This window comes from Hyperolius riggenbachi, chromosome 12 (assembly GCF_040937935.1).
Source record: "Hyperolius riggenbachi isolate aHypRig1 chromosome 12, aHypRig1.pri, whole genome shotgun sequence".
Lineage (NCBI taxonomy): Eukaryota > Metazoa > Chordata > Amphibia > Anura > Hyperoliidae > Hyperolius > Hyperolius riggenbachi.
In genome coordinates, this window is record NC_090657.1 from 82,074,396 (window position 1) to 82,098,190 (window position 23,795).

At 43.6% G+C, this 23,795-nt stretch overlaps 1 protein-coding gene across 2 annotated transcripts in view; it reads right to left on the reverse strand.

Moving 5' to 3' along the window:
- The window catches only part of LOC137542078 (cytohesin-1), a 60,748-nt gene that overhangs the window by 10,194 nt on the left and 26,759 nt on the right, over nt 1-23,795 (reverse strand). For both annotated transcript variants that reach the window (XR_011025351.1, XM_068263718.1), the window contains exons 3-10: nt 22,085-22,149; nt 21,169-21,235; nt 18,519-18,637; nt 17,258-17,338; nt 17,048-17,160; nt 14,401-14,549; nt 13,012-13,124; nt 2,678-2,756 (exon numbers count right to left, since the gene is read on the reverse strand). Coding sequence is in view for 1 of the 2 variants with exons in the window: in XM_068263718.1 (XP_068119819.1) it covers nt 2,678-2,756; nt 13,012-13,124; nt 14,401-14,549; nt 17,048-17,160; nt 17,258-17,338; nt 18,519-18,637; nt 21,169-21,235; nt 22,085-22,149 (786 nt within the window). In the remaining variant the exon portion in view is untranslated. The remainder of the gene's footprint in view (nt 1-2,677; nt 2,757-13,011; nt 13,125-14,400; nt 14,550-17,047; nt 17,161-17,257; nt 17,339-18,518; nt 18,638-21,168; nt 21,236-22,084; nt 22,150-23,795) is intronic.

Below are 23,795 nucleotides of genomic sequence, written 5' to 3' on the forward strand. Positions count from 1 at the left end.
ATTGTCCACCTCTGCCGAGTTTCATTTGGCGTGTGTACAGCGCTAAACAAAGCTAGCTTTTAATCTTTTTTTTTTTTTTTTTTTTTTTTTTTTTTTTTTAAAGCATCTGTGAATATACACAACATTTCTATGTTATCAGCAATACTTTCTAAACGTTTAGATAAGTCATAATTCATAAATACACTGGAGATATTTTTTATAACAGCTGGTATCTCCTAAAATGAATCACGTTCCACGGGAGTTCCCAGCTGCACTGATGTAACCTGCAGCTGACAGGAGACTCCCTCACATTACTGCGATTGTTCTACAGAAGAGAGCAGGGTGTACGTGTGCAAGCAAAGCCCGTGTTAAAGCGGATCCAAGATGAAAAACAACAAGCAACTTGTCTATATATCTTATCTAAAGTTTACATAGTTTACACAGCAAATCTAGCTGCAAACAGCTTCAACAGTATATGATTATTTATTCCTGTGATGTAATGAGAGCGGCCATGTTCTGTTTGTCACATTACACAGACAAGCTGCTCTGCATCTCCAGCCCTCAGCCTGTGAAAACTTCACTGCCCTCTCCTCCTCCCTCCTACCTTCTGCCTCTGAAATCTCTGGCTAGTAATACCTCCTCCTCCTGCCCGGACTGAGCTACCATAGGCCCTTACTACACGAGTCTCAAAGTGCCAAGGCACTGGAGAAACTGTGGGCGAGGCTTGTTTAGTGTTTAGGGAATTAGAGTATTAAAGCCGGGAAAAAAAGTATGTGGCTTGAGGAATGCCCTATAAACTATATGAAAGGAACACAATTATGCAATGAGTAAAAGTTTATCTTGGATCCACTTTAAAGGAAACCTAACTAAATGGAGGGAAAAAAAAGCCCCTGAGGTCACCACAGCCTTTATCTACATAATGGAGCATGAGGAGGAGAGTCAATGACACTGAACTGCCTTCTGTATCATGCAGTATAATAGCTTCCTGAATCAGGCTGCAGGTGATTATATTCATTTAGATTAATGGGAATGGAATTTCTGCCAGTGGCATAATTATTATATTTCCTGGGTAATTCACTGACCGACTTAACATGGTTATCTCCATTAATGCTTCACATCTCCTATGAACTCAAAGACATGAAGTCTGCCATGTTCACTGAAAATCTATGTCCAGGACACAAACATGCACAGACACAAGCACAACCCCAACACTATGCATGCTATGATTTGTACAGTATGCATGGAGCAGTATGTCCATCAGTTTACACACAACTGCCCAGAGCGCATCTTCCTGCACTACAGGAGAAGGAGATTGAAACTGTGAACATAGCCTAATGCTGGGCATACACGGGTCGATCCGGCGGATTGACTCCCGCCGCGTCCCCGCTCTGCCGCGTGTGCACCCGGATCGATTCCCGCTCGTCCCCGCTGGCGCTTATCTTCCGCTCGATTCGCCGCTATTGTCCACCCGCGGAATCGATCCCCGCAGTAATCGGACACGTCGGATATTATCAATCGAGCCATCAGCGGCTCGATTGATAAACCTGCGTCGAGCCGTGTATGCCCAGCATAAGAGATTATGCCATAGGAGAGTGGAGGCAACTCTTATGCTAGGTACAACCCATACAATTTTCTGTTAGATTTTTGTGGTATGCTGGGGATACACGGTACGTTTCTGTAACGTATATCGACCAGCTGATCCGGCCAGCTGATAATATTCAGTTGGTCCGATCACGCTGCTCAACCCCCGCCCGCTCGATCCCCGCCGGCGGACATTGGCAGGGAATCGAGCAGCTGATAAGGAGCGCCGGCAGGGACGAGCGGCAATCGATCCGCGGGGACACGGCGGGAGTCGATCCAGCGGCTAATCGGCCGCTGGATCGACCCTTGTATTCCCTGCATTAGATTGTCTGTAAGATTTTCTGTAATTAGGTTATTTTCTGTGAAGTACTGGTAGAGACTGGTCATTATCTCTGGTGCATTGTCTTCTGGGTATCTCCTGCTGAGTAGAACAATGCCTAATTGCTAGGCAGATAGATGGTTAGGTAGATAATTTCCAACATGTTAAATCAGTTAAATCTAACAGAAAATCTTATAGAAAATTGTATGGTGTGTACTAGGCATTAGATCAGCCCAGGTATATTGCATGCCACAGAGCCAATCAACAAGGAGAGGAGAAAAGGAGAGTAGTGCTAACCACAGTATTCACAGTGGCATACACACAATGCCACATATCAGAGCTGCTGTAGTGCCTTCATCCTGCTTAATATGGAAATCACCTGTTGCTGCAATAGGTAAAAAAAAAAAAAAAAAAAAGTGTGAATGCTCCTAGTGAGTGTAAAGGTGGCTACTAATGATCCAATTTCTAGCGAAAAATCATTCAAGCGATCAGAAATTCTGACCGGAAGTGAAATTGTTCACTACACCATCAATGAACCAATCTTTGCTTCCTATCTATCACAACCAACAAGAAAATTCAAATTTTGGTTCTACGAAAATCCAGTCGGACGACTGATTTTATAATCGTCTGTAATTGATTGTGCCCATCAACTGAGATTTTTTGCTAGAAATTGGAACGTTAGTGGCCACCTTGATCCTTATTTATCATTTTGGATTCACACTTTTGGTCCACATTTTGGAGACATTTTGGCAGAATATGCTGCACTGCTCAGTCAGACAGACAGACAGACACTCTTACCGTTGTGTACTCAAAGTAATATAGACAATTGTCAGTCAGAATAAACCAACGTCTTTTCCAGGTTTTTACGCGACCTCCTGCAAAGGCAAAAAGAAGCCACGTTGAGCTAAAAAAGCTATTGTTTGGATTCTACTTTTTTTCTTAATTTGTATAATTTAAGTTGGATGTTAATGTATTAGTAAAGGCTCTACGACAACAATATTCCCATTTTAGAGTTACAGATATTTTTAACACTCCAGTACAGAGCAGACTCTAAACGGGCAAGTTATGTAAACCTAACAACAAACAGTGGACGATTCCCCTAAAGGTGGCCACACACCATACAATTTTTTAAATATCTGTTCAATTTAAGAATTGCAATCAATTTTTTTGACTGATTGTAACATTTCAAAAATATGACCAATGTACCACACACCTATGTTCAATTTTTCCCCAATTATGATAAAACTGATTGAAAACTGACAAAATTACTAGGGTGTGTATATTAATAAATTGACAAACACACACCATACAATCTTTAGAAAGATTGAAGAAAAATCGAAGAAAACTGGAAATCCGATCAGATTTTTCAGTCGAATGAAAAAAAAAAAAAAAAAAAAAGCTTTCGATTTTTTCGGGAGATACGATTGTTTTTATCAAATTGCCGTAAAATTGGATCATTTTATTGTATCGTGTGTGGCCACCTTCACATTTATACCGGAATGGCAATGTAATGTAATAAGGGTGGCCTGCTGTATCAGTCACTACCACTTACAATAAATTCAGTTATGGTTTTAACCGGTTCGTGACAACCGCAAATTACAACTGCACTGCACTTGTTGCCGTCTAATGGTGGCCATACACGGTACAATAAATACGTTTGATTTTCCCGTTTTTTTTATCTAAACGATCGAAAAAAAAATTTCGACTTTCATTTGATTTGATCAAGAAATTCGAACGATTATCCCGTTTTTGAGAAAAATCTGATCGGACATGCGGGAAAAATTTTGAGATTGTGTGTTGTAATTGTATCTATGTTTCAAAGTTTTTTTATCTTTATTTGTATTGTTAAAAATAACATGATTTAAGTTGTCATGCTTATTTCTTTGTTGTAATCATTGTAGTGTTTTGTTTGTTTTTGTTTTTTTGTTTTTTGTCCAAAAACGATGTGTTTGTATAGCAAAGAAATATTTTTAATAGAAAGGCTTATTATGGGGGAAAAAAAATCTCTGTCTCCACCTGTGTGTCTTGTTTTAGCCGGTCTCTCAATGGATTTCCTTGTAGTCTCTATGTTCACCTTCTGGTTCTATCTCTGTTTATCCTGTGGATGTCTTTGTTTGGTTCGTTTATGTGGGTTCTCTTGTACTCTCTGTTTCTGTCTGTTGTGTGTGTTGCTATAACTTTTTTTTTTATGTATACCGTTTATACTTGCATATAAGCAGAATTTTTGAGCACAAAAAATGTGCTCAAAAGTCCCCCTCTCGGCTTATATGCGAGTCACCAAAGTTTGTGTCCAGGTTCACCTGTTGCGTGTGTAGTGACCATCCAGGATCGGCGCCTGCGGGATCATAGTTGATCGTGCAGGAAAGCATGAGGGTGGCCAGGGTGCAGCAGGCACTGGATCGGAGGAGTGTAGAGAAAAAAAGAGTGTAGGACGATCGCTCTACCATCCAAATCAGCGTGCGCTCTGCCACTTGTCACCGCTCCACCGCATCACTGTCATCAATGTCCATTCCTGTAGGAATACCACAGGCCGCTTGTACAGGATCACAGTGGTGGCGTCAGTGCCAGGGTTTCCTCTTCATCCTGTGTGATGCTCACGCTGTATTATCTTTATGGCGCCCTCTAGTGACATGTTTGGATACAGCGCGAGCGTCACACAGGATGAAGAGGAAGCCCCGGCATTGATGTCACCGCTAAGATCCTCTGCAAGTGGCCTGGGGCATTCCTAAAGGCACGGACATTGATGGCAGTGACGCAATGGAGCGGTAAATTGAGGAGCATGCGCTGATTTGAATGGTAGTGCACGTGTCTTGTGCTCTCTCCACTAAGCTCCTCCGATCTGATGCATCCTGGCCACCCACGTGCTTTCCAGCCTAATCCTGCATGCTGTGTTCCTATGAAGGTGGCTGGGGGCATTCCTGCACGGACCCGCTGGCACACTACAAACAGGCAGCATACATCTACAGGAAGGGTCCCTGACGCTGACAGGTAAGCCATTGCTGCACGCTCCACTCTGCAAGCATGGGGGAGGGGGCATCTCCTGCACCTTGCTGCCTAGTACAAGGGGCATATCTGACTAAGGAGGGGGGGTGATGATGGAGATGCCCAATACAGGGGAAAGAGCTGCCTAAGGATGACGATTCCTAATATAGGAGGCACATCTGGCTATGTGGGGACTACCTAATACAGGGGGTGCATCTGGCGATGGGAAAGATGCCTAACACAGGGGGCACATCTGACTATTTATACTGAGTAGTGGGGATTTTTTTCATATTAAAAAGGCACACCTGGCTGTTAATACTATGGAGGGAGCTATAGTTGGGAGGTAGCCTATATGCGAGTCAATCATTTTTTCCCAGTTTCTAGAAGAAAAGTTGGTACCTCGGCTTATATGCGAGTGTATATGGCTGCACCGGCGGAACTACTGCCCCTGCAAGGGTTGCAAATGCAGGGGGGCCCGCAGAGGAAGAAGTGTGAGGGGGGGCCCGCGGCTCTGGAGCCCACCGCCCGCTCGTATGCAGTAACGAGCGGGCAGACGCTACAAAAATGTTTCTGCAGCTAAGCAGCTGCAGTCTGTTGTGCGGTGGAGGGCACTAGGACCTGGAGGCAAACTTACTGTCTCCTGCTAGGATGCTTTCTCGGCCGGTCCCCGCCCCCTCAAGCACGCAGCCAGGACGGAGAGTCGGATATATTCCAGGCCAGGAGGAAGAAATCACGCTGCTGCCAGCCCAGTTGAGAGAAACTTGTGTGTCAGTCAGAGTGCTGTGTGCATCTGTGTATGTGTGTGCTGTGTGCATCTGTGTGCCATGGTGCTGTGTGCATGTGTATGTGTATGTGTGTGCTGTGTGCATCTGTGTATGTGTGTGCTGTGTGCATGTGTATGTGTGTGCTGTGTGCATCTGTGTGCCATGGTGCTGTGTGTTATGTGTGTGTCATGGTGCTGTGTGCATGTGTGTGTGTGCTGTGTGCCATGGTGCTGTGTGCATGTGTGTGTCATGGTGCATGTGTGCATCTGTGTGCCATGGTGCTGTGTGCATGTGTGTGCCATGGTGCTGTGTGCATGTGTGTGCCATGGTGCTGTGTGCATGTGTGTGCCATGGTGCTGTGTGCATGTGTGTGCCATGGTGCTGTGTGCATGTGGGTCAGAGTGCTGTGTGAAGGTGCTGTGTGTATGTGTGTCCAAGTGCTGTGTGTATGCTGTGTCAGGGTGCTGTGTGTATGCTGTGTCAGGGTGCTGTGTGTATGCTGTGTCAGAGTGCTGTGTGTATGCTGTGTCAGAGTGCTCTGTGTATGCTGTGTCAGATTGCTCTGTGTATGCTGTGTCAGGGTGCTGTGTGTGCGTGTGAGCATATGTCTGGGTGCTGTGTGTGTGTACACCTGAGGATTTGAGACACTCGGGGGACAGGAGAGGTCGCGGGGGGGGGGGGGGGGGGGCGACGTTACCGTGGTTGTGTGTGTGTGTGTGTGTGTGTGTGTGTGTGTGTATGTGTATGTATGTGTATATGTATTATTATTATGCTGCTTGATGTAGTTTTTGAGGGAGGGTGTGGTTGGTGCTTGATTTCTGTTTTGTGAGTGGGGGTGCCTGCAAAATTTCTATTTTTCTAGTGAAGGTAGGGTCCCAGCCTGATTTTTTTTGGGGGGGGGGGGGTAGTGGTTTGGGGAAGAGTTCGGAGGGGAGGAAGGTTTGGATGTGGGGGGCCCCATTCAAAATTTTGCAGGGGGGCCCAGTGGCTTCAAGTTACGCCCCTGTATGGCTGTATATACTCATGCAAAAGCCTAATGTTAAAGCACAAAAAATGTGCTGAAAAGTTACCCCCTTGGCTTATATGCGAGTCAGTGGAGCAGAACATATGGTGGAGCAGGTTTTTTTTTCAGTGGCTCCCTGCTGTGTCGGTGCCCCCTATCCCCTGCAACATGCTGTGCAGAGTGCGCTGCTCAGGACTACCTGTGTCTCCTGGCTTGTGGAGCGGAGTGTGCAAGCAACGTGTCAGCGGTGCAATTATAGAGGATTTTTCCTGTGTGGCAATCGCTGTGTCTCATATCAATGATGGCATCTAGTGGGGCCTGGAGACACAGCTGTATCATCTTTGGGGCACATCTGGCTATGGGGAGGGAGGCTGACTTGTACTGGAGGCACATTTGGCTGCTATGGAGGGGGGCTTATAGGCGAGTCAATCACTTCTTCCTGGTTTCTGAGGGGAAAGTGGGTACCTCGGCTTATACACGAGTCGGCTTATATGCGAGTATATACCGGTAAAATGTACCCTTGTGAACACATAGGATGAGGCAGACAACAGTTTATAAGCTGATGTGTTACAGGCAGGGAAAATTAACTCCACAATAAAAAAGGAGAGAGACTGAAAAGTAAGAGCTTTTAACAGACAATACAACAAGCTGACTTTTAGACTACAGGTAGTACCTGGTTAACAAAATGTATAGGGCCTCCTCTGTGCTTCCATTCAATCCACTGTGTGCCTCTGTGCCATCTCTGTCACCCTGTGCCTCCACTGTGAGCCTCTCTACCTTCAGTGTTCCCTCTGTGCCACCTCTGTCCCCCTGTGCCTCCACTGTGTGCCCCTCTACCTTCAGTGTTCCCTCTGTGCCACCTCTGCCTCCACTGTGTCTTCAGTGTTCCTTCTGTGCCTCCACTGTGTGCCGCCACAGTCCCCTCTCTCCCCGTGTGCAAACTCTGTCCGCCTGTGCCTTCACTATCTCAATCTATGCCACCTCTGCATGCCATGTCCTCACACGCAACATGAGGAGAGTGAGATGCCGGCACTAGAGGTAGAGATGGACGCACAGTGCAGGACTCCGACGGGGAGGTGCGAGAACCTATAGTTATGCATTATAGATTGAGCTTTGTGGAGTACAAGAGGTGGGGCAAGGGCTGGGTGACGACACCAACATGAGGAGATCAGCAGGCTGTTCGTATCGGCGGGCCATTCATATGTCGGCCGTTCGTACTGTATATAAAATTCTCTGCTCACTTTTTTTTTGTATTTGAACTTCCAATGGGGGAGCAGGAGATTTGGCTTCTGCTTTTCACACCTTTAACCCTATATTTTTTTTTTTTTTTAAATAGGCTTCACACAAAGTTAGTACACATACATGTACATATATACTAACACATTTACACAATACAAAGATTATACATACCTCCTGCATGTGCAGTAACGGGCAGCCGAAATATAGAAAACATACAAAGAGAAAAAAAATACATAATTTAAAAACTGGTTCAGACATCAAGATAACAGCAACATTGTTTCAATCCGAATCACCATCAACAGTACAGTATTTGTGCGCAAATATGAAAAATTTGCATATCACAGACCACCACTAATCCTTATTTTCGTGAATTTTAGGTAAATAAAACAAATTATAAATAAATAAATTAAAAAAAAAAAAAAAAAAAAAAAAAAAGGAGGAGAGCCACTATTTTATTGTTTGTGATTTTGTATAATAATAATAATAATAATAATAATAATAATAATAATATTATTATTATTATTATTATTAACTCGTTCACATTGGGTGTGCTCAGAAATCTATTTAAGCAGATGATTAAAAACCGCATTCGTTGATGCGCATTTTACAATGCGTTTCAGTGTGCTTTTTTTAAGCAGACCCATGTGTTTTACTTGCGCTTAAATGAGTTTTTGTTCAGCATGTTTTACTTGATGTAGCAGAAAAAAAAATTTCTCTTCAAACTGGGTAAAAAAAACGCATCTCCAAAAGCGCATTGCTATGTGCTTCTATGAGCTAGAACAGGCATGGGCAAACTTGGCCCTCCAGCTGTTAAAGAACTAAAAGTCCCACAATGCATTGCAGGAGTCTTACAGCCACAGTCATGACTCAAAGGCAAATGCATTGTGGGACTTGCAGTTCCTTAACAGCTGAAGGGCCAAGTTTGCCCATGCCTGAGCTAGAAGCACACAAATTCACTTGCATTGCTGTGCGCTTCACATTGCAATGCATAGAAATGCATGTAAAACCACGTTTCGCAAACAGAAAGTAACAAAGTCTACAGATGTGAACGTGGTACATTAGAATCGATGTAAAAGGCTGTACCTAGCAAAGCGTACAGCAACTTCCCTAGTGTGAACAAGGCCTAGTAATAAAACCTTTACAGCCTATCTGTACATGCCTACCTATCTCTGTAACAAGATCAATGCAATGGTTTGGACTCATTTAGTTCACATTGGGGCGATTAGCGGGCGCTTACCGCTAATTGCCAAATTTTCGGCAATCACTAGTGTAATATAAACTATATGGCAGTGATCTCACTGCCGCGATCGTTGGTGATTCGCTGTAAGTGCAAACGCGGTGTATGCAGCACTTTTTCGCGATTTTTAAGTGATCATGATTGCCATGTTAAAAAAAAAAATGCTAAGTGCTAATCGTCATCGCTCAAAAATCATGAAAATATACAGTGACAAAGTTGCTAGCTTTTTGCGATACCCAGTGCGAACGGGCCCTAAGGGATGAAAAACAAAGATGTGACACTTTTACCAAAGCATTTTGTTGTCAAATTATATATTTTTTTGTTTACACTTGCACACTATGCATGTTGCGACAGATTTGCAATGACGCCAAAAGTTACAACGCAGGTTACAAATGCGATGAGTTGCGACACATACAGTGAAGCATACTGTGTCATTGAAAGTATGCTTCACTGCCACAACACACACGTTACCCTGTAAACGCAGTGCATGCATCGCATTATGCCCACAGGACCCTTCCCATAGGAATATTATTGCTGTGTTGTGATGCGATGATATGGCCTCAATTCTGTAGCTGTGTGAGGTAAAAAAAAAAAATTGTGGGTTAAATACGTTATGAGGTATTTTCCTTTTTTTTTTTTTTTTTTTCCTAGTAATTCTTGAAAGATTTTTAATAGTACTCTTTAACCACTTGCCGACCAGGGCTTCCTGCAATGATCGGTGCTGCTTGGGCTCTCCAGCCCGCAGCACCGATCAGGAGTGAGCCAGGGCGATCAGACTACCCCCCCTTTTTCCCCACTAGGGGGATGTCCTGCTGGGGGGGTCTGATCGCCGCCGGCTCTGTTCGTTCGGCGGGGGGGGCTCCTCAAAGCCCCCCTCCGCAGTCATTTTCCGCCTCCGTCCCCCTCCGGCGTTTCCCTTCCTCCTATGGGCAGCGCAGGACGGAGATCCGTCCTGCGCCGCCTACAACAGACGCCGGCGAATGAGAATGCGGCGATCCCGGGCCAATCAGAGGCCGGGGATCGCCGATCTGCCTTACGGCGCTGCTGCGCAGCAGCGCCGTATGATGTAAACAGCGGGGATTTCTTCCCCGCCTGTTTACATATTGCCGGCGAGCCGTGAGCGGCGGCTCTCCGGCTGTTCACGGAGACACCCTCCGTGAACTGACATGGAAAGGCCGCATGGTAACCCGCAGACGACCAGTTTACGCCAATCGGCGTTAGCTGGTCGTCAAGAGGTTAATTGTCTTAATTGTCTTCCATAAGTTAGGATAGTCTTTGGAAGAGGTTTGTTTTTGAGGGGGGGGGGGGGGGGGGGGGAGGTGTATTTGATTATGTAGCAACCTATTAAAAGTATATTCATAAGCGGCCCTTATAAAAAAAAATATCCAGTAAATAATTGGAGTTTTATTTCTACTATTCTTTTCTATTACACAGCCTGAGTAGGAACACTAAACAGCAATAGGAACTCCACTAAAAACTGCAAAATGCATACAAATTGACTTTACCTCCAGGCACAGGCAGGTCTTAAACTGATAGGTAAATTATGTGCTAACATGCTCCCTAATTTCCATGAGAAACGCTATTTTTGGTAAATTACCTCATGAATTACCTCATGTGTGTTGCGACAGATCGCGGAGGCATTTGCAGGGCAAACGACCAACATTATACAGTATATTTGTTCATAAGTGGTTGTCAACATTGACAAGATGTAACTGGATGTAATACAATTACATCAGATAAGAGGCAGCAAGAAAGATTTTGCCACTAATTTAGGGAGGCAAGCAGCAAAGCAGCAATAAAGCTAACCACATATCCAAGGCAACAGTCAAATATGCATAGTGAGAAATACACATTTACATGGGAAGAACAAACACATGTATGAACCAGCAAGTTTCAGCTTTATGCAGCTTTACTTTAAAGGACCACTGCCTTAAAAAAAAAATTAAATTTAAAAATAAACACTAATTTCTCCCAGTGTAAAATGCACTATAAATGAATGTTCTCCTAGGCTGCTGTTGCTGACAGTTGTCAGTAAGGGCTGGTGCACACCGAGCGGCTTTTGGGGCGTTTTCAGATCCGCTTGCGGCTGCGGATCTGCTTGGTCAATGTATCTCAATGGGGTGGTGCACACCAGAGCGGGGGGCGTTTTGCAGAAACGAAAAATGCCTGGGTGAGGCATTTTTTGGATTGCGGGTGCGTTTCTGCCTCAATGTTAAGTATAGGAAAAACGCAAACCGCTCTGAAAAACGGCACTTCAGAGCGGTTTTGCAGGCGTTTTTGTTACAGAAGCTGTTCAGTAACAGCTTTACTGTAACAATATATGAAATCTACTATACTGAAAACCGCAGCAGCAATCCGCAAAACGCTAGCAAAACGCCATAGAAAAATAAAAAAAAGCGTTTAAAAATCTGCTAGCATTTTGCGGATCTGCTAGCGGGTTTTGGTGTGCACCAGCCCTCAAAGGCTGACAGATCTGACAGGTTTTGGACTGCAGGCAGAACATGATCATCCACCAAGTTACTAAATAGCACTGGTGAATGGATGATTATATTAGAATTCATCAATGCTGCAAACATTTAGAAGAAGTTTAAGAAAATGTTTCAGAGTTCCTGGGAGGGAGGGGCATCGCTTATGGATGACTCTGAACCTTTTTCTAAAAAAATTATGGGGGTGGGGTGGGGGGGGGGGATCTGTAATGGAAAAACCTCCCATGGGGGGGTACTCACCTCGGGTGGACGGTGAAAATCCTCCTGGAGCGGCGGCAATGTAAATAGTTACCTCCCGGGCTCCAGCGCAGGCGCAGTATTTGCTCTCCACCTCGGAGATAGGCGAAAATAGCCAATCTGTTGGGCCGCTCTACTGCGCAGGCGCAAGTCTCCTGCGTAGTAGAGCGGACCCGACGGAGACTGGCTATTTTCGCCTATTTCCGTTGGAAAAGCCGCAACAGCGCCCCTGCTGGAGCCAGAAGAGGTAAATATTGCACAGGCTGTCGGATTTGTCGCCTGTGCGTTCCGGCAGCTGCAGCGAGACTGCTGTGGGACACAGGAGGACGGGGGAAGCCTCAATAGGGTCCAGAGGCTTCCCCCTACTGAGGTGAGTACCTCCCAGGGGAACTTTTTTCAGTACAGGTTTTTTTTAAAGGAAAATTGAAGTGAGAAGAATGTGGAGGATGCAAAAATTATTTCCTTTTAAACAATAACAGTTGCCTGGCAGCATTGCAAATCTATTTGGCTACAGTAGTGTCTGAATAAAACCAGAAACAAGCATGCAGCTAATCTTGTCAGATCTGGCAACAGCGTCAGAAACACCTGATCTGCTGCATGCTTGTTCAGGGTCTATGGCAGAAAGTATCAGAGGCAGAGGATCTGCAGGCTAGAATAAATATGGCAGCCTCCATATCACTCTCACTTCAGTTGTCCTCAAAGGTTTTGGTTATATTTTTCAAGAGATCTCCCCGGAAAGGACCTTTTTGAAAACTGGCCTTGCTCCCTTTAAGAACAAGATTCTGGTAGTGCTTTTGAAAAGAAAAAAAAAATGTAACACTCCTCCATGAGGAAATGTACAAAGTCTAAAAGTCCCATGAGAAAACTATTCAGAGCTGTCAAGTTTATATTACCTAATACCTACTGGAAGCAACAGCTGCATAAGAAATAACTCAAAGTACATTTACTCCGGGACAAATGTACATTAAAATGTATTCTACCTTTACAGTTTTTAATCATGGCATTCTATAAGCAAATCTCTCAACAGGTCAGCTTCACTAGAAACGAATTTGTGGAACTGGATTTTTTGTTTTTATTTTTACTTTGGCATAACTTATGTGCAAAAAAAAAAAAAAAAAGTAACATAGAAAGCTAATTTAAAATATATTTAACATTTAAAATTCAGACACGGTTACAAAAACTCACCCTGCTTCATCAGCCACCCTTCACGGTCAGGGTTGAAGAAAGTGTGAGTTAGATCATTCCCATCATCCTCTGGAATCTTAAACGGTTCATTTTTTATACTATCATAAAGATTCTGTTGAAAAAAATTAAAATACCAGTATAAAATTCTGAAAGTTAAGTATTCAATCTGAAAATAATCCTCCAATACTTCAAAGAAACCTTGAATATTAATGCAATACAATGTTTAAAGAGGCTCAGAAACGAAGAATACTAAAGCCCTAATACTTACTCGGGCCTTCCTCCCACCCCATAAACACGTCCAAGTCCCACGCCGTCCTCCCGTCAGTGACATCAGTCTGGGTCTACTGCGCATGCGCGGTAAGTCTGCGCATGCGCAGTAGACCCTAACTGGTATCAACTGAGCCTGTCACTGGGGCTCACCGCGGCTGAACGGAAGAACGTGGCAGGATGGCGTGGGACTCAGACATGTTTATGGGGCGGGAGGAAGCCCCGGGTAAGTATCAAAGCTTCAGTATTCTTCGTCAGTCTCTTTAAGGATGACCAAACACAAGCATACAGGATTTGAAATGGATTTCTAAATATATGTATACTGGTAAACAAGAGTTTTATACTCCTTTATTGAGGCACTCCAGATTTCTCTCCCTAGCTACACGGCACAGTCCGGAAGTCCTGAGCCCGGAAGAGACCCCAAACCCCTTTCTTAACCACTTGCCGACCGCACACTCATAACGTGCGTCGGCAAAGTGGCAGCTGCAGGACCAGCGACGCAGTACTGCGTCGCCAGCTGCAGCCTAATTAATCAGGAAGCAGCCGCTCGTACGAGCGGCTGCTTCCTGTCAAATCACGGCGGGGGGCTCCGTGAATAGCCTGCGGGCCGCCGATGGCGGCTCGCAGGCTAGATGTAAACACAAGCGGAAATAATCCGCTTTGTTTACATTTGTACGGCGCTGCTGCGCAGCAGCGCCGTAAGGCAGATCGGCGATCCCCGGCCAATCAGCGGCCGGGGATCGCCGCCATGTGACAGGAGACAGCCTGTCACTGGCTGCACAGGACGGATAGCGTCCTGTGCAGCCCGGCTTACCAAAGGGGGCCAGGTAGGAGAGGGAGGGGGAGCATTTCGCCGCGGAGGGGGGCTTTGAGGTGCCCCCCCCGCCAGCCACTCGCAGGCAGCAGAGATCAGACCCCCCCAGCACATCATCCCCATAGGGGGGAAAAAAGGGGGGCAATCTGATCTCCCTGCCTGCACCCTGATCTGTGCTGGGGGCTGCAGAGCCCACCCAGCACAGATCAATCAAACTAGCGCTGGTCCTTAAGGGGGGGTAAAGGGTGGGTCCTCAAGTGGTTAAACGGCCTTTTGTCAGTGCACTGGGGCTTCTATCTTCACTTACTCTCAGCAGGTCCTCAGGTAGGTCCCCTCCATCATTTATTCCACGGTTCATGGATATGAATCGATCCACAGCTGGCTTGTCTTTGACATTAGGGTTGTGCAGGCTGGTGTTCAACATGATGATGGCAAAAGATAATATATAGCAGGTATCTGAAGGGAAGACAGCACAGGTCGAACTGTTAATATCAACTTGTGGTCAGTGTAGCGAGCTTACTGACATATAAACATACACCCGTCACTAATTTAAAGAGGAACTGTAACCAAGGATTGAACTTCATCCCATTCAACACACACACACACACACACACACACACACACACACACACACACACACAATTATAGTTGTTTCCAACTGTCAAAAAAATCAGCATCTTCTTCCACAGACATCACCTGCCAACAGTAAAGATGTCACCACGTGATAAATGTCAGGATGTAAATCAGGGAGAGGAAAGTTTTTACAATGGGCAATAACTGACTAAATCGTTTATAAATTATTGTAAAAATTAAGCACTTTTTTCTTTACATTATTTTCACTGCAGTTCCACTTTAAATAAAGTACACTGGTTTGGGGGGGGGAATCTGCGATCAGGCATCAGGGTGTTAGACCGGTGATGAGAACACACACGCTGGGCTCATCTGAAGAAACAGACTACCGGTAATATTCATGTTGTTCTGGCAAATTCAGTTGCCAGAAACAAGGTGACTATACGGTTTGCTAGGTAGGAAGTAGTTAAAAGCAAAATAAAAGTTGTTTGGTACCTTAAAGAGGGATGGTCAGCCACAAAATCTAATTCCATTTACCCATTGCTCCATGTTTATTTTGCAGCCTGCAGCCTTAAGGTTCGTATACACGTCCGATAAAGATCGTTCGTTACGAACGATTCGTGACGTTTACACGATATTCAAATTAGACGGAAAAGATCGTTCGTAATGAACGATTGTGTACACACATGAACGATATAAGTATAAAGTACTGAACGACGAACGATTAAAAAATGCGTGCGCAAACGGAAGTGACGTTATGACAGGCAATAAGAACATGCGTTATCGGACGATCTTTGTACACACTGCAACGATTGAACGATTATCTTTCGAAAAAATCCGCCGGGTTGGATCGGTCGGATTGAACGATAACGGTCGTTATCGTCCCAAAAACGATCGTTGGAAAATTTGGAGCGCACGATTATCGGTCCAATTGTCGTTATCGTTCGTTTTTGAACTATCGTTATCGTACGTGTGTACTCAGCTTTACCCTGCATTGCAAGCACTCCAATCTATTCAGAAATGTTTCTGCTGTAATACATCTTATCTCTGTCTGCACAGCTCTATCTGTTCCATTGTCAACAAGAAGGAAGCTTATTACCCGTCCCACATTCCTGCTCCTCACTGATTGGTTTAATGCAGTTCAGTGAGCTGCTGAAATCTGATCCATGCTGTGCTCACATGTGTGTTTACAAAGCAAGCTAGCTATGACAGTGCAGTTTCTAGGCGAAAAAAAAAAGTAAGGCAGGAAATGGCATCAGTATTGGCTTCAGTCAGAGGGAATTAAGATGGCAAATTCCTAAAACAGAATCCTTTTTATTTACTATATACAATTCACTAAAATCCAAACGTGGACAGTACAATACATATGATATGTAATTAGAACAAGTAGTTATCTACTTAAACGTTTTTTTCCCTGGGATAGTATGACTGTCCCTGCTGCCCCTAACACTAGTTAGATCAAATATTTTGTATTCTAAACCAATTACATGGTTGTCTTGAAAGTACATAGAAGTATCTATAAATCTGAAGCATCTATAAAAATGCAGGGATTTAGCTATTACAGATTCTTGGCTGCTCCGGTTTTGTTTTGTTTCGATTACAATCGCTTCTTGAGTATTGCTGACAAAGGGTTATTTGGATGGTTCTGCCAACAACAATGCTACAACTGGTTCCTGTATATACAAAACTAAATGGAACGTCTCATTTATGACCATTATAGAAGAAAGATTAGTTACAGTCAGCTAAGGTCAGTGCTTACGTATGGCATATCATATGTCCTTGTTGTAGGCAAAGGATTTTGAGTGAAACCACTGAACTTTTCTGTATGCTTTAGGGATGACGGGAAAAAAAAAATTGTAGTGCCTGGAAAAACCCCACCCAGACTGTGTGCAAATAGTGTCCTGTACAAGATTTAAACCTGGGACTGCTGGAAATCGGGAATGCTACCCACTTGTGCAATGACATCAAACTCTGCTTAGCTCTGCAAGCCTGCATGGCTTCTGTATGACTTCAAGGACTTGTTTTTGGAAACAGCCTTAAGGTACTTAACAGCCAGGCAAAATACCTACACTGGTACCTCAATTATATTGTATACATGAGAGTTATTTATTGTATTTATAAAGGGCCAACATATTACGCAGCGCTAGACAATATATAGGGATACCCACCTCCCCCTGAAGAAGAAGAAGGAGGAAGAGAAGGAGGAGGAGGAGGAAGAGGAGGAAGAGGAAGGGGAGGAAGAGGAGGAGGAGGAAAGGAGGAGGAGGAAAGGAGGAGGAGGAGGAAAGGAGGAGGAGGAGGAGGAGGAGGAAAAGGAAAATAAGTGAGGGGGAATAGAAGAATATTAGATGAAGGAAAACAGAAATGTATAAGAAGAAGAGCACCTGTTGATTGGAAAACTCCTGGATTGCACTGGCAGTAGCGTTGGGCAAATGCTTCCATCATGCGGTCAATCTTCTGAGCCTCTCCTGGCAAACGGAAACTCCATAGGAACTGACTGGAAGACAAAAAGGTACACAGTAATTATCTGTCATTACATAGTGGTATTAATTTCAGCTAGTTCCCCACATATCACATGTACAACCTCAACTTACCGTAGTGCCTGCACTAAATTAAGGTCCATAAATTCATGGAGCTCCACAAAGGCATGAAGTACACGAATGTTGAAGTCATCTCTGCAGAAAAGAAGGATGGAGTAGTTAGCAATGATCAACCTGATCATCAGTTATCAAGAGCAATCTCACTGGCAACATTCTTACAGGCTGTCTGACCCATCCACATTAACTACTAAGATCATGACAATATTTAATATTCTCCAGGAGATAATAGCTGGTGGCCATATACTTGAAGATGGGTACCAGATCGACCATCAGATAGATCCCTCTCTGATTAAATCTGATCAGAAAGTGCTCTATTAGCTGCCCACACACTGTACACATATTTTCAACAGTTAGTAGCATGAAATCTATTGGAAATCTATTCTAGCCCCCCTGCCGTACCCCCGGGCCTCCCCCATCTAATGTGCTCCCCTGGGTTTTGTCCGTGGAACTAACTCACCTGTACGCAGGCGTGCCTCCCCCTCTGTCTTTTTGCCATGCCACGGTGCTCCTCGCTGTGTCTTCTCTCCCAGGGCGCCTGTGTCATGTGACAAGCGCTAGAGGTCCAGCATGTATGCTGCTGGGTCTCTAGCGTTGGGCCTCTAACATTTGCCACATGACAAAGGCATCCTTCCTGGGAAAGTAGACACAAGGCGGAGCTCCAAGGCGTGGAGAGAAGACACCGGACATGTGATGAGACACGCTGGAGGTTAGGTAAGAGTTAGCTCTGCTGCCAAGACTCTGCATCAGTCGTCCCCAGATGGAACCCTGCTACTGCCGCTCTCGACCTGCTGCTGATCGCACAATATCTTCCGTCCAGTGCGATCGAGCAATTATTTTCTATACTTTTTTTTGTTCTTCAATTTAGTTATGCTTTAGTATAGTGAAAAATATGTTTATGCAGGTAGCCCCCAACTTATGAACGCCCGACTTACGAACGACCCGCCGAATGGCATAGATTCTCTGTTTCCATGGGAACAAGTAAAAAAATTTTTTTCTCAAATTGGACTTGTAGTTTTTGAGAAAATCGATCTTAAAAATATCAAAGAAAAAATGGCTTTTAAACTTGTATAAACAGGTACAAAGGGCAGAGGTGACACAGAGGGGAACACTGGGGGAACACTGGAGGCACAGGGGAGCAGAGAGGAGGTACAGGGGACAGAGATGGCACAATGTTCTGACTTAAGAACAGATTCACCTACAGTCCCCATCTTGTTTGTTAACCGGGGACTACCTGTAATAGCATTCATGATCTTACCGTTCTCCTAAATAGTCTCCGATAGCGGTCTTGTTTAGTCCTTCTCCCTTGTATAAGAACTGAGCAATGCTTTCACATGTATTCGTCAGAAGCTCATTGTCAATCAGGAACTGGATGCCCTGCAGGCAAGAACAACAACATTTTTGCTTAACCATCTTCAAGGCTTGCGTCAAAATGTACATCTAATAGTTCTGTAACCAAAGTGCCCACATTATTACCTTTTCATAAATGTACTTTCGTGACCTAAAAGCAGATGAGCATAAGGCAGCATAGCAGTGTCAATGTGGCTGGACTACTGCTTACTTTGTACAATCATGCTTTTCAGAATGCAGTGGGACAAGGCGCACACTGAGCTCTCACACAGCTGTGGACCACAACAATGGAAGCATCTGCTGCAGGTTGTGGTTGGTGCAAAGGCTCCTGAACAGACATTTTAACCATCCTACTCACAATTATGTGACCTCCCCATCAATGCTCTTTAAAAATTAAAAAAATATATATATATATATTCTTCCAGTTGATGTAAAGAGTAAAGAATATACAGTATATATTATATATACAGTGCTGCCCATAATTATTCATACCTCTGGCAAGTTTTGACTTAAAGTTACTTTTATTCAACCAGAATGTAATTTTTTGATGGGAAATGACATAGGGGTCTCACAAAAGAAAATAAGACTATGTACACGAGGCATTATTGTAGGGGGAGGGGGGGGGGAATAATTTCTCAGCTTTATTTACATTTGAGCAAAAAGTGTCCAGTCCAAAATAATTCATACCCTCACAAACTGTCAGTCTGTGGGAGAAAGTTCTATACCATTCCAAATAGTGCAAGCGGTTCTAAAGCATTCTAATTACCCTGATTAATTGGGAAGAGCTGTTTTAATAAACTCAACAGATGAATAACCGCAGCTCTCTGCAGTTGGTTTGCGGACGGTCATGGCTAAGACAAAGGAGCTCAGTGAGGACCTGTGGCTGCGCATTGTGGCTGCTCACAAGTCAGGAAAGGGCTACAAGGCCATTTCTAAATGTTTTCAAGTTCCAGTGGCTACAGTGCAAAGTATTATTAAAAAATACAAGATGTTCCGCACTGTGGAAAATCGGAGAGGATGTGGATTTTGTCCAGGACAGGCATTAATACTCATGGACTCTACCTGCTCTCTTTCTGACTGGTGTACAACCTCTAGATGTTATCAGGTTGGAAACCCCCTTACGTTGTGACGAGCTTCTTAAAATTTGCATCAGCAGCCCCCATATCCTCCTTTAGCCAACTTACAATACAAGGTGGGTATCTGTAGACTAGCAGGGCTTATGTGCTAAAGGTGTGGATCTTGATATTGAGCTTGATTGTTGAGTGTCGCTTTACCATGGTAGCCACTCAACTGTGGAATTCCAAGGTCCTTGTAGCAAGTCTGCATTGTTCATGTTCCCACCAGCAGTTTTTTCCTCAACCATTTTTCCTCTTTTCACCACCCTCCTACCATATTTCTCCTGCCTAAGTTATATCACAATGTTCTTACTGTTAAATTTCTGTCAGATTGATTAGTATGTTGATGTCTTGCTTATCAGATGGTAGGTCCACTCTTAAACTTGCATCCAGATTGAGGCCTTGTGATTATCTGGATGAGATTCAAGCTTATACAGAACAGAAGCAGGGACAATTCATCAACTTGGAATAGTCTCCCTTGATGACCACATGTACTAGCGGTCTTGACTTGGCTGCCAGTGTTGTCCTTCATCATCCCATTGATAAATGTTCCAAGAGTCCTGTTCAATTAATACACTGTGGGGTCCTGAGAAATAGGCCCCCTCATTCAATAATAATGCCTTTCTTTGTATAGCGCTTTTCTCCTGTCGGACTCAAAGCGCTTGCGAGGCAGCCACCAGAGCGCACTCAGTAGGCAGTAGCAGTGTTAGGGAGACTTGCCCAAAGAACTCCTTACTGAATAGGTGCTGGCTTACTGAATAGGAAGAGCCGAAATTTTAACCCAGGTCTCCTGTGTCAGAGGCAGAACCCTTAACCATTACACTGTTCAGCCACCTCAGTGAACTCCAGAGTTTTCCATGAGGAGTTACATTTTCAGCTTAGGTTTCAGCACCGGACAACTAAAAATGAAAGCATTTTCTTTCTTGCTGTGGGTTTAAAACAGGATGTATTAATAAAAGTGTGAAAATCTCCCGTGGAAAACAAAGTAAACTGAATAGGAACCATAAGCTTTCCTGTAGTTGTCCAGGATTTGCTTCATATATATCCCATTAGGCCTACTGTTGTACCACTCCATCACTTCCTTGTTTTCTTGGTTTATTTATTCCAGTAGCACACACACTGTCAGTCTGGCCTAGTTTCTCCTGGTTCATCTGGTCATTGTCCAAGTCAGTATGAATCATGTTACCAAATGATCTTTCTCTCATAAGAGAATCACAGAGACCCTGAGCTTGTTGGATATGTTCTCGCAGCCACACCTGTACAGTAAGCTCGGCCAAGCGCAGTGCGGCCATGCTCATGCACGAAAAGGAGAAAGGCCGCAAACTGTCAGACAGTCCTGTTCACCTCTGTAGTCTCAAGAAGGATGGGTTTTTTGTGTTTTTTTCTTTTTAAAAATCGCTTTAGTTTTGCTTAACTGCAGACATGAAAATACATAGTATATACCTTTTTGGGATCCATGTTGAATTTCTTTCTTCCCATTGCAACTTGTTTATTCTTTTGTAGATTTTTCCTGTTGAACAATGAATAAGTTAGTGAGGCAGGGATAGCATGACTCTATACAGAAATAGTAAGGTGTGGCACTTAATTAGCCCATCACTGCTCAAAATCTAGAAAAACGTTGACCATCTTGAGAAATGTACTTTTATATTACTGAAAATAATTTCTCTGCTTGCACAATCACTGTGTACTCTCCCCTCTTCTGCTTGCATACACCTCAATACAACTTCAGTGCTTGCACAGATACCTTCTCCTTCCTTTTTAAAATCTTTACTTTAAAGTGTACCCGAGGCGACATGTGACATGATGAGATAAACATGTGTATGTACAGTACAAAACATTAATGACCAGGCATGGAAGTGACAGCTTCTGTCTTGTCGGTGCCTAGTCGGGAATATAGTAAACATCACTGATAAGCAAATTAAAGCCATAAAAGTTTTCCTGGCAGAATACAACGTTATCTCTCCAAAGGCAGAGATAAAATACAAGAATTATTGACCTTTTTCTAACTCTGTGACACTTAATAAGCTGCCACTGATTAGAAACAATAAACCATTCAACCTACTGTGTACATTTTTAAATATAACTCCCCCCCCCCCCCCATCCCATGGGATACTTAAAAAGTAATTTTAAGGCGTAGGCAGATACATATGATTGTTTATTTCATCAGTTTATTGTCACCTTGGGTTCATTTTAAGTCCTAACACAATAAATAAAACAAAATTACAGTTATACAAAATCAAGCAATGAGTGATATAAATCATTGCAGATAACTGTATGGCTGAATTAACGTGTCAGTTTTTGTTTTGGCTTGCTAATGTTTTATCATGTTTGCTGATCACTCTATGAAAATCTAGTTCACCTTTCCTCCAAGGATCCCAGATTTTCAATTTCATTTGTAACTTCTGCTATTTCATCCTTCAGCCGCTGAAAGGAATAGAAAATAAAACAATTACAAAGGGCATAAGTCATTCATAAGATTAGCAGTACAATACATAATGTTAGAAAACAGCAATGCAATGGACACCGTACATTACTGTTTAACCTCTTGAGGACTAGAGGTTTATACTCCCCCAGTGGCCAGGCAATTTTTTTTACAATTCAACACTTCACAACTTTAACGGTTTATTGCTCGGTCATACAACTTAGCACCCAAATGAATTTTACCTCCTTTTCTTCCCACTAATGAAGCTTTCTTTTGGTGGCATTTGATTTCTGCTGTTAATTTTTTTAATCAATCAAAAAAAGGCCTGATTTTTATGAAAAAAAAATAAAATAAAAACTATTTTTTATTGCCCCCCCCTCCCCTCCAACCTGCCCTAGAAAAAGATACATACACTACACTACACTTGAATAGGCATATGCCCATGATAGGGATTAGATTGTGAACTCCTCCGAGTGACAGTTTAGTGACAGGGCGATCCTCTGTACAGCGCTGCGCAAGATGGCAGCGCTATATAAATAAATGTCGCCTTATAAATCTTAAAACCAGCCTGCTAGGTCCAATCACGGGCTGGCAGGCTGATCACTGCGGTTCTGTGTTTACAATGTCGGGAGCTTGCGCTCATGCGAGCGCCCGTCAGAACTCGCTTCTCATGCGAAGACGCCATATGGTGGCACGGAGAAACAACAGAGCCACTCTGAGGCCCTCAATCTGCGTTAGGCGGTTGCAGAGTGATTAAGGATTGTATGGGCAGTGATTAGGGATGCTCGCTGAATTCCGCGATTCCGGACGGAATTGGGTCATTTCCGATTCCGGTAGTCGAAACGGAATTGCTAAACCTCTCAAATGGAATTCAGCGGAAATTTTATTATTTCCGTGGAATTTTCCGGCATAGCAAAAAAGAAAAAAAAAAAAAAAAAGAAAAAGAAAAAAAAAAAAAAAAGAAAAAGAAAAAAAAAAAAACTCTCTCTCTCCTCCTCCTCCTCTCAAACGGAATTCCGCGGAAATATTATTTCCGTGGAATTTTCCGGCATAGGAAAAAAAAAAATCCTTCTTCTCCTCTTCTCCATCCATCCATTTGTATCATCCTGTAGGGAATTGCAGTTTTTAAAAGCCAGCTTACATACCTTAGGCAGGATTTGAACCCAGGTCTCAGTGTGTAGTAGGCATCTGTCTTACCCCCTAGACCACCAACCACACTACATGCTAAAGCTGGCCTAGCATGTACCATAATGACCAATCCAATAGAAAAAGTTGCATGATTAAGGATTTGTACTTTTTTTTTTAAAAGCCAGCTTACATACCTTAGCCAGGATTTGAACCCATGTCTCAGTGTGTAGTAGGTATCTGTCTTACTCCCTAGACGGAGGAGGAGAGAGAGAGATTTTTTTTTTTTAAATTCCGACGGAATTCCGCGGATCTACATTAAATCCGGCGGAATTTTATAGCGACGGAATTCATCATTGACGGAATTTATCATTGACGTTTATCTCATGTAACATGTCACTTCGGGTATCCTTTAAAGTATCAAAGGCAGTGGATCAGCAGGACAGCCGGCTAATGTGCATTATTTAAAAGGAAACATGTCAGCCTCCATTCCTCTCTCACTTCTAGTTGCCTTTAAAATGCA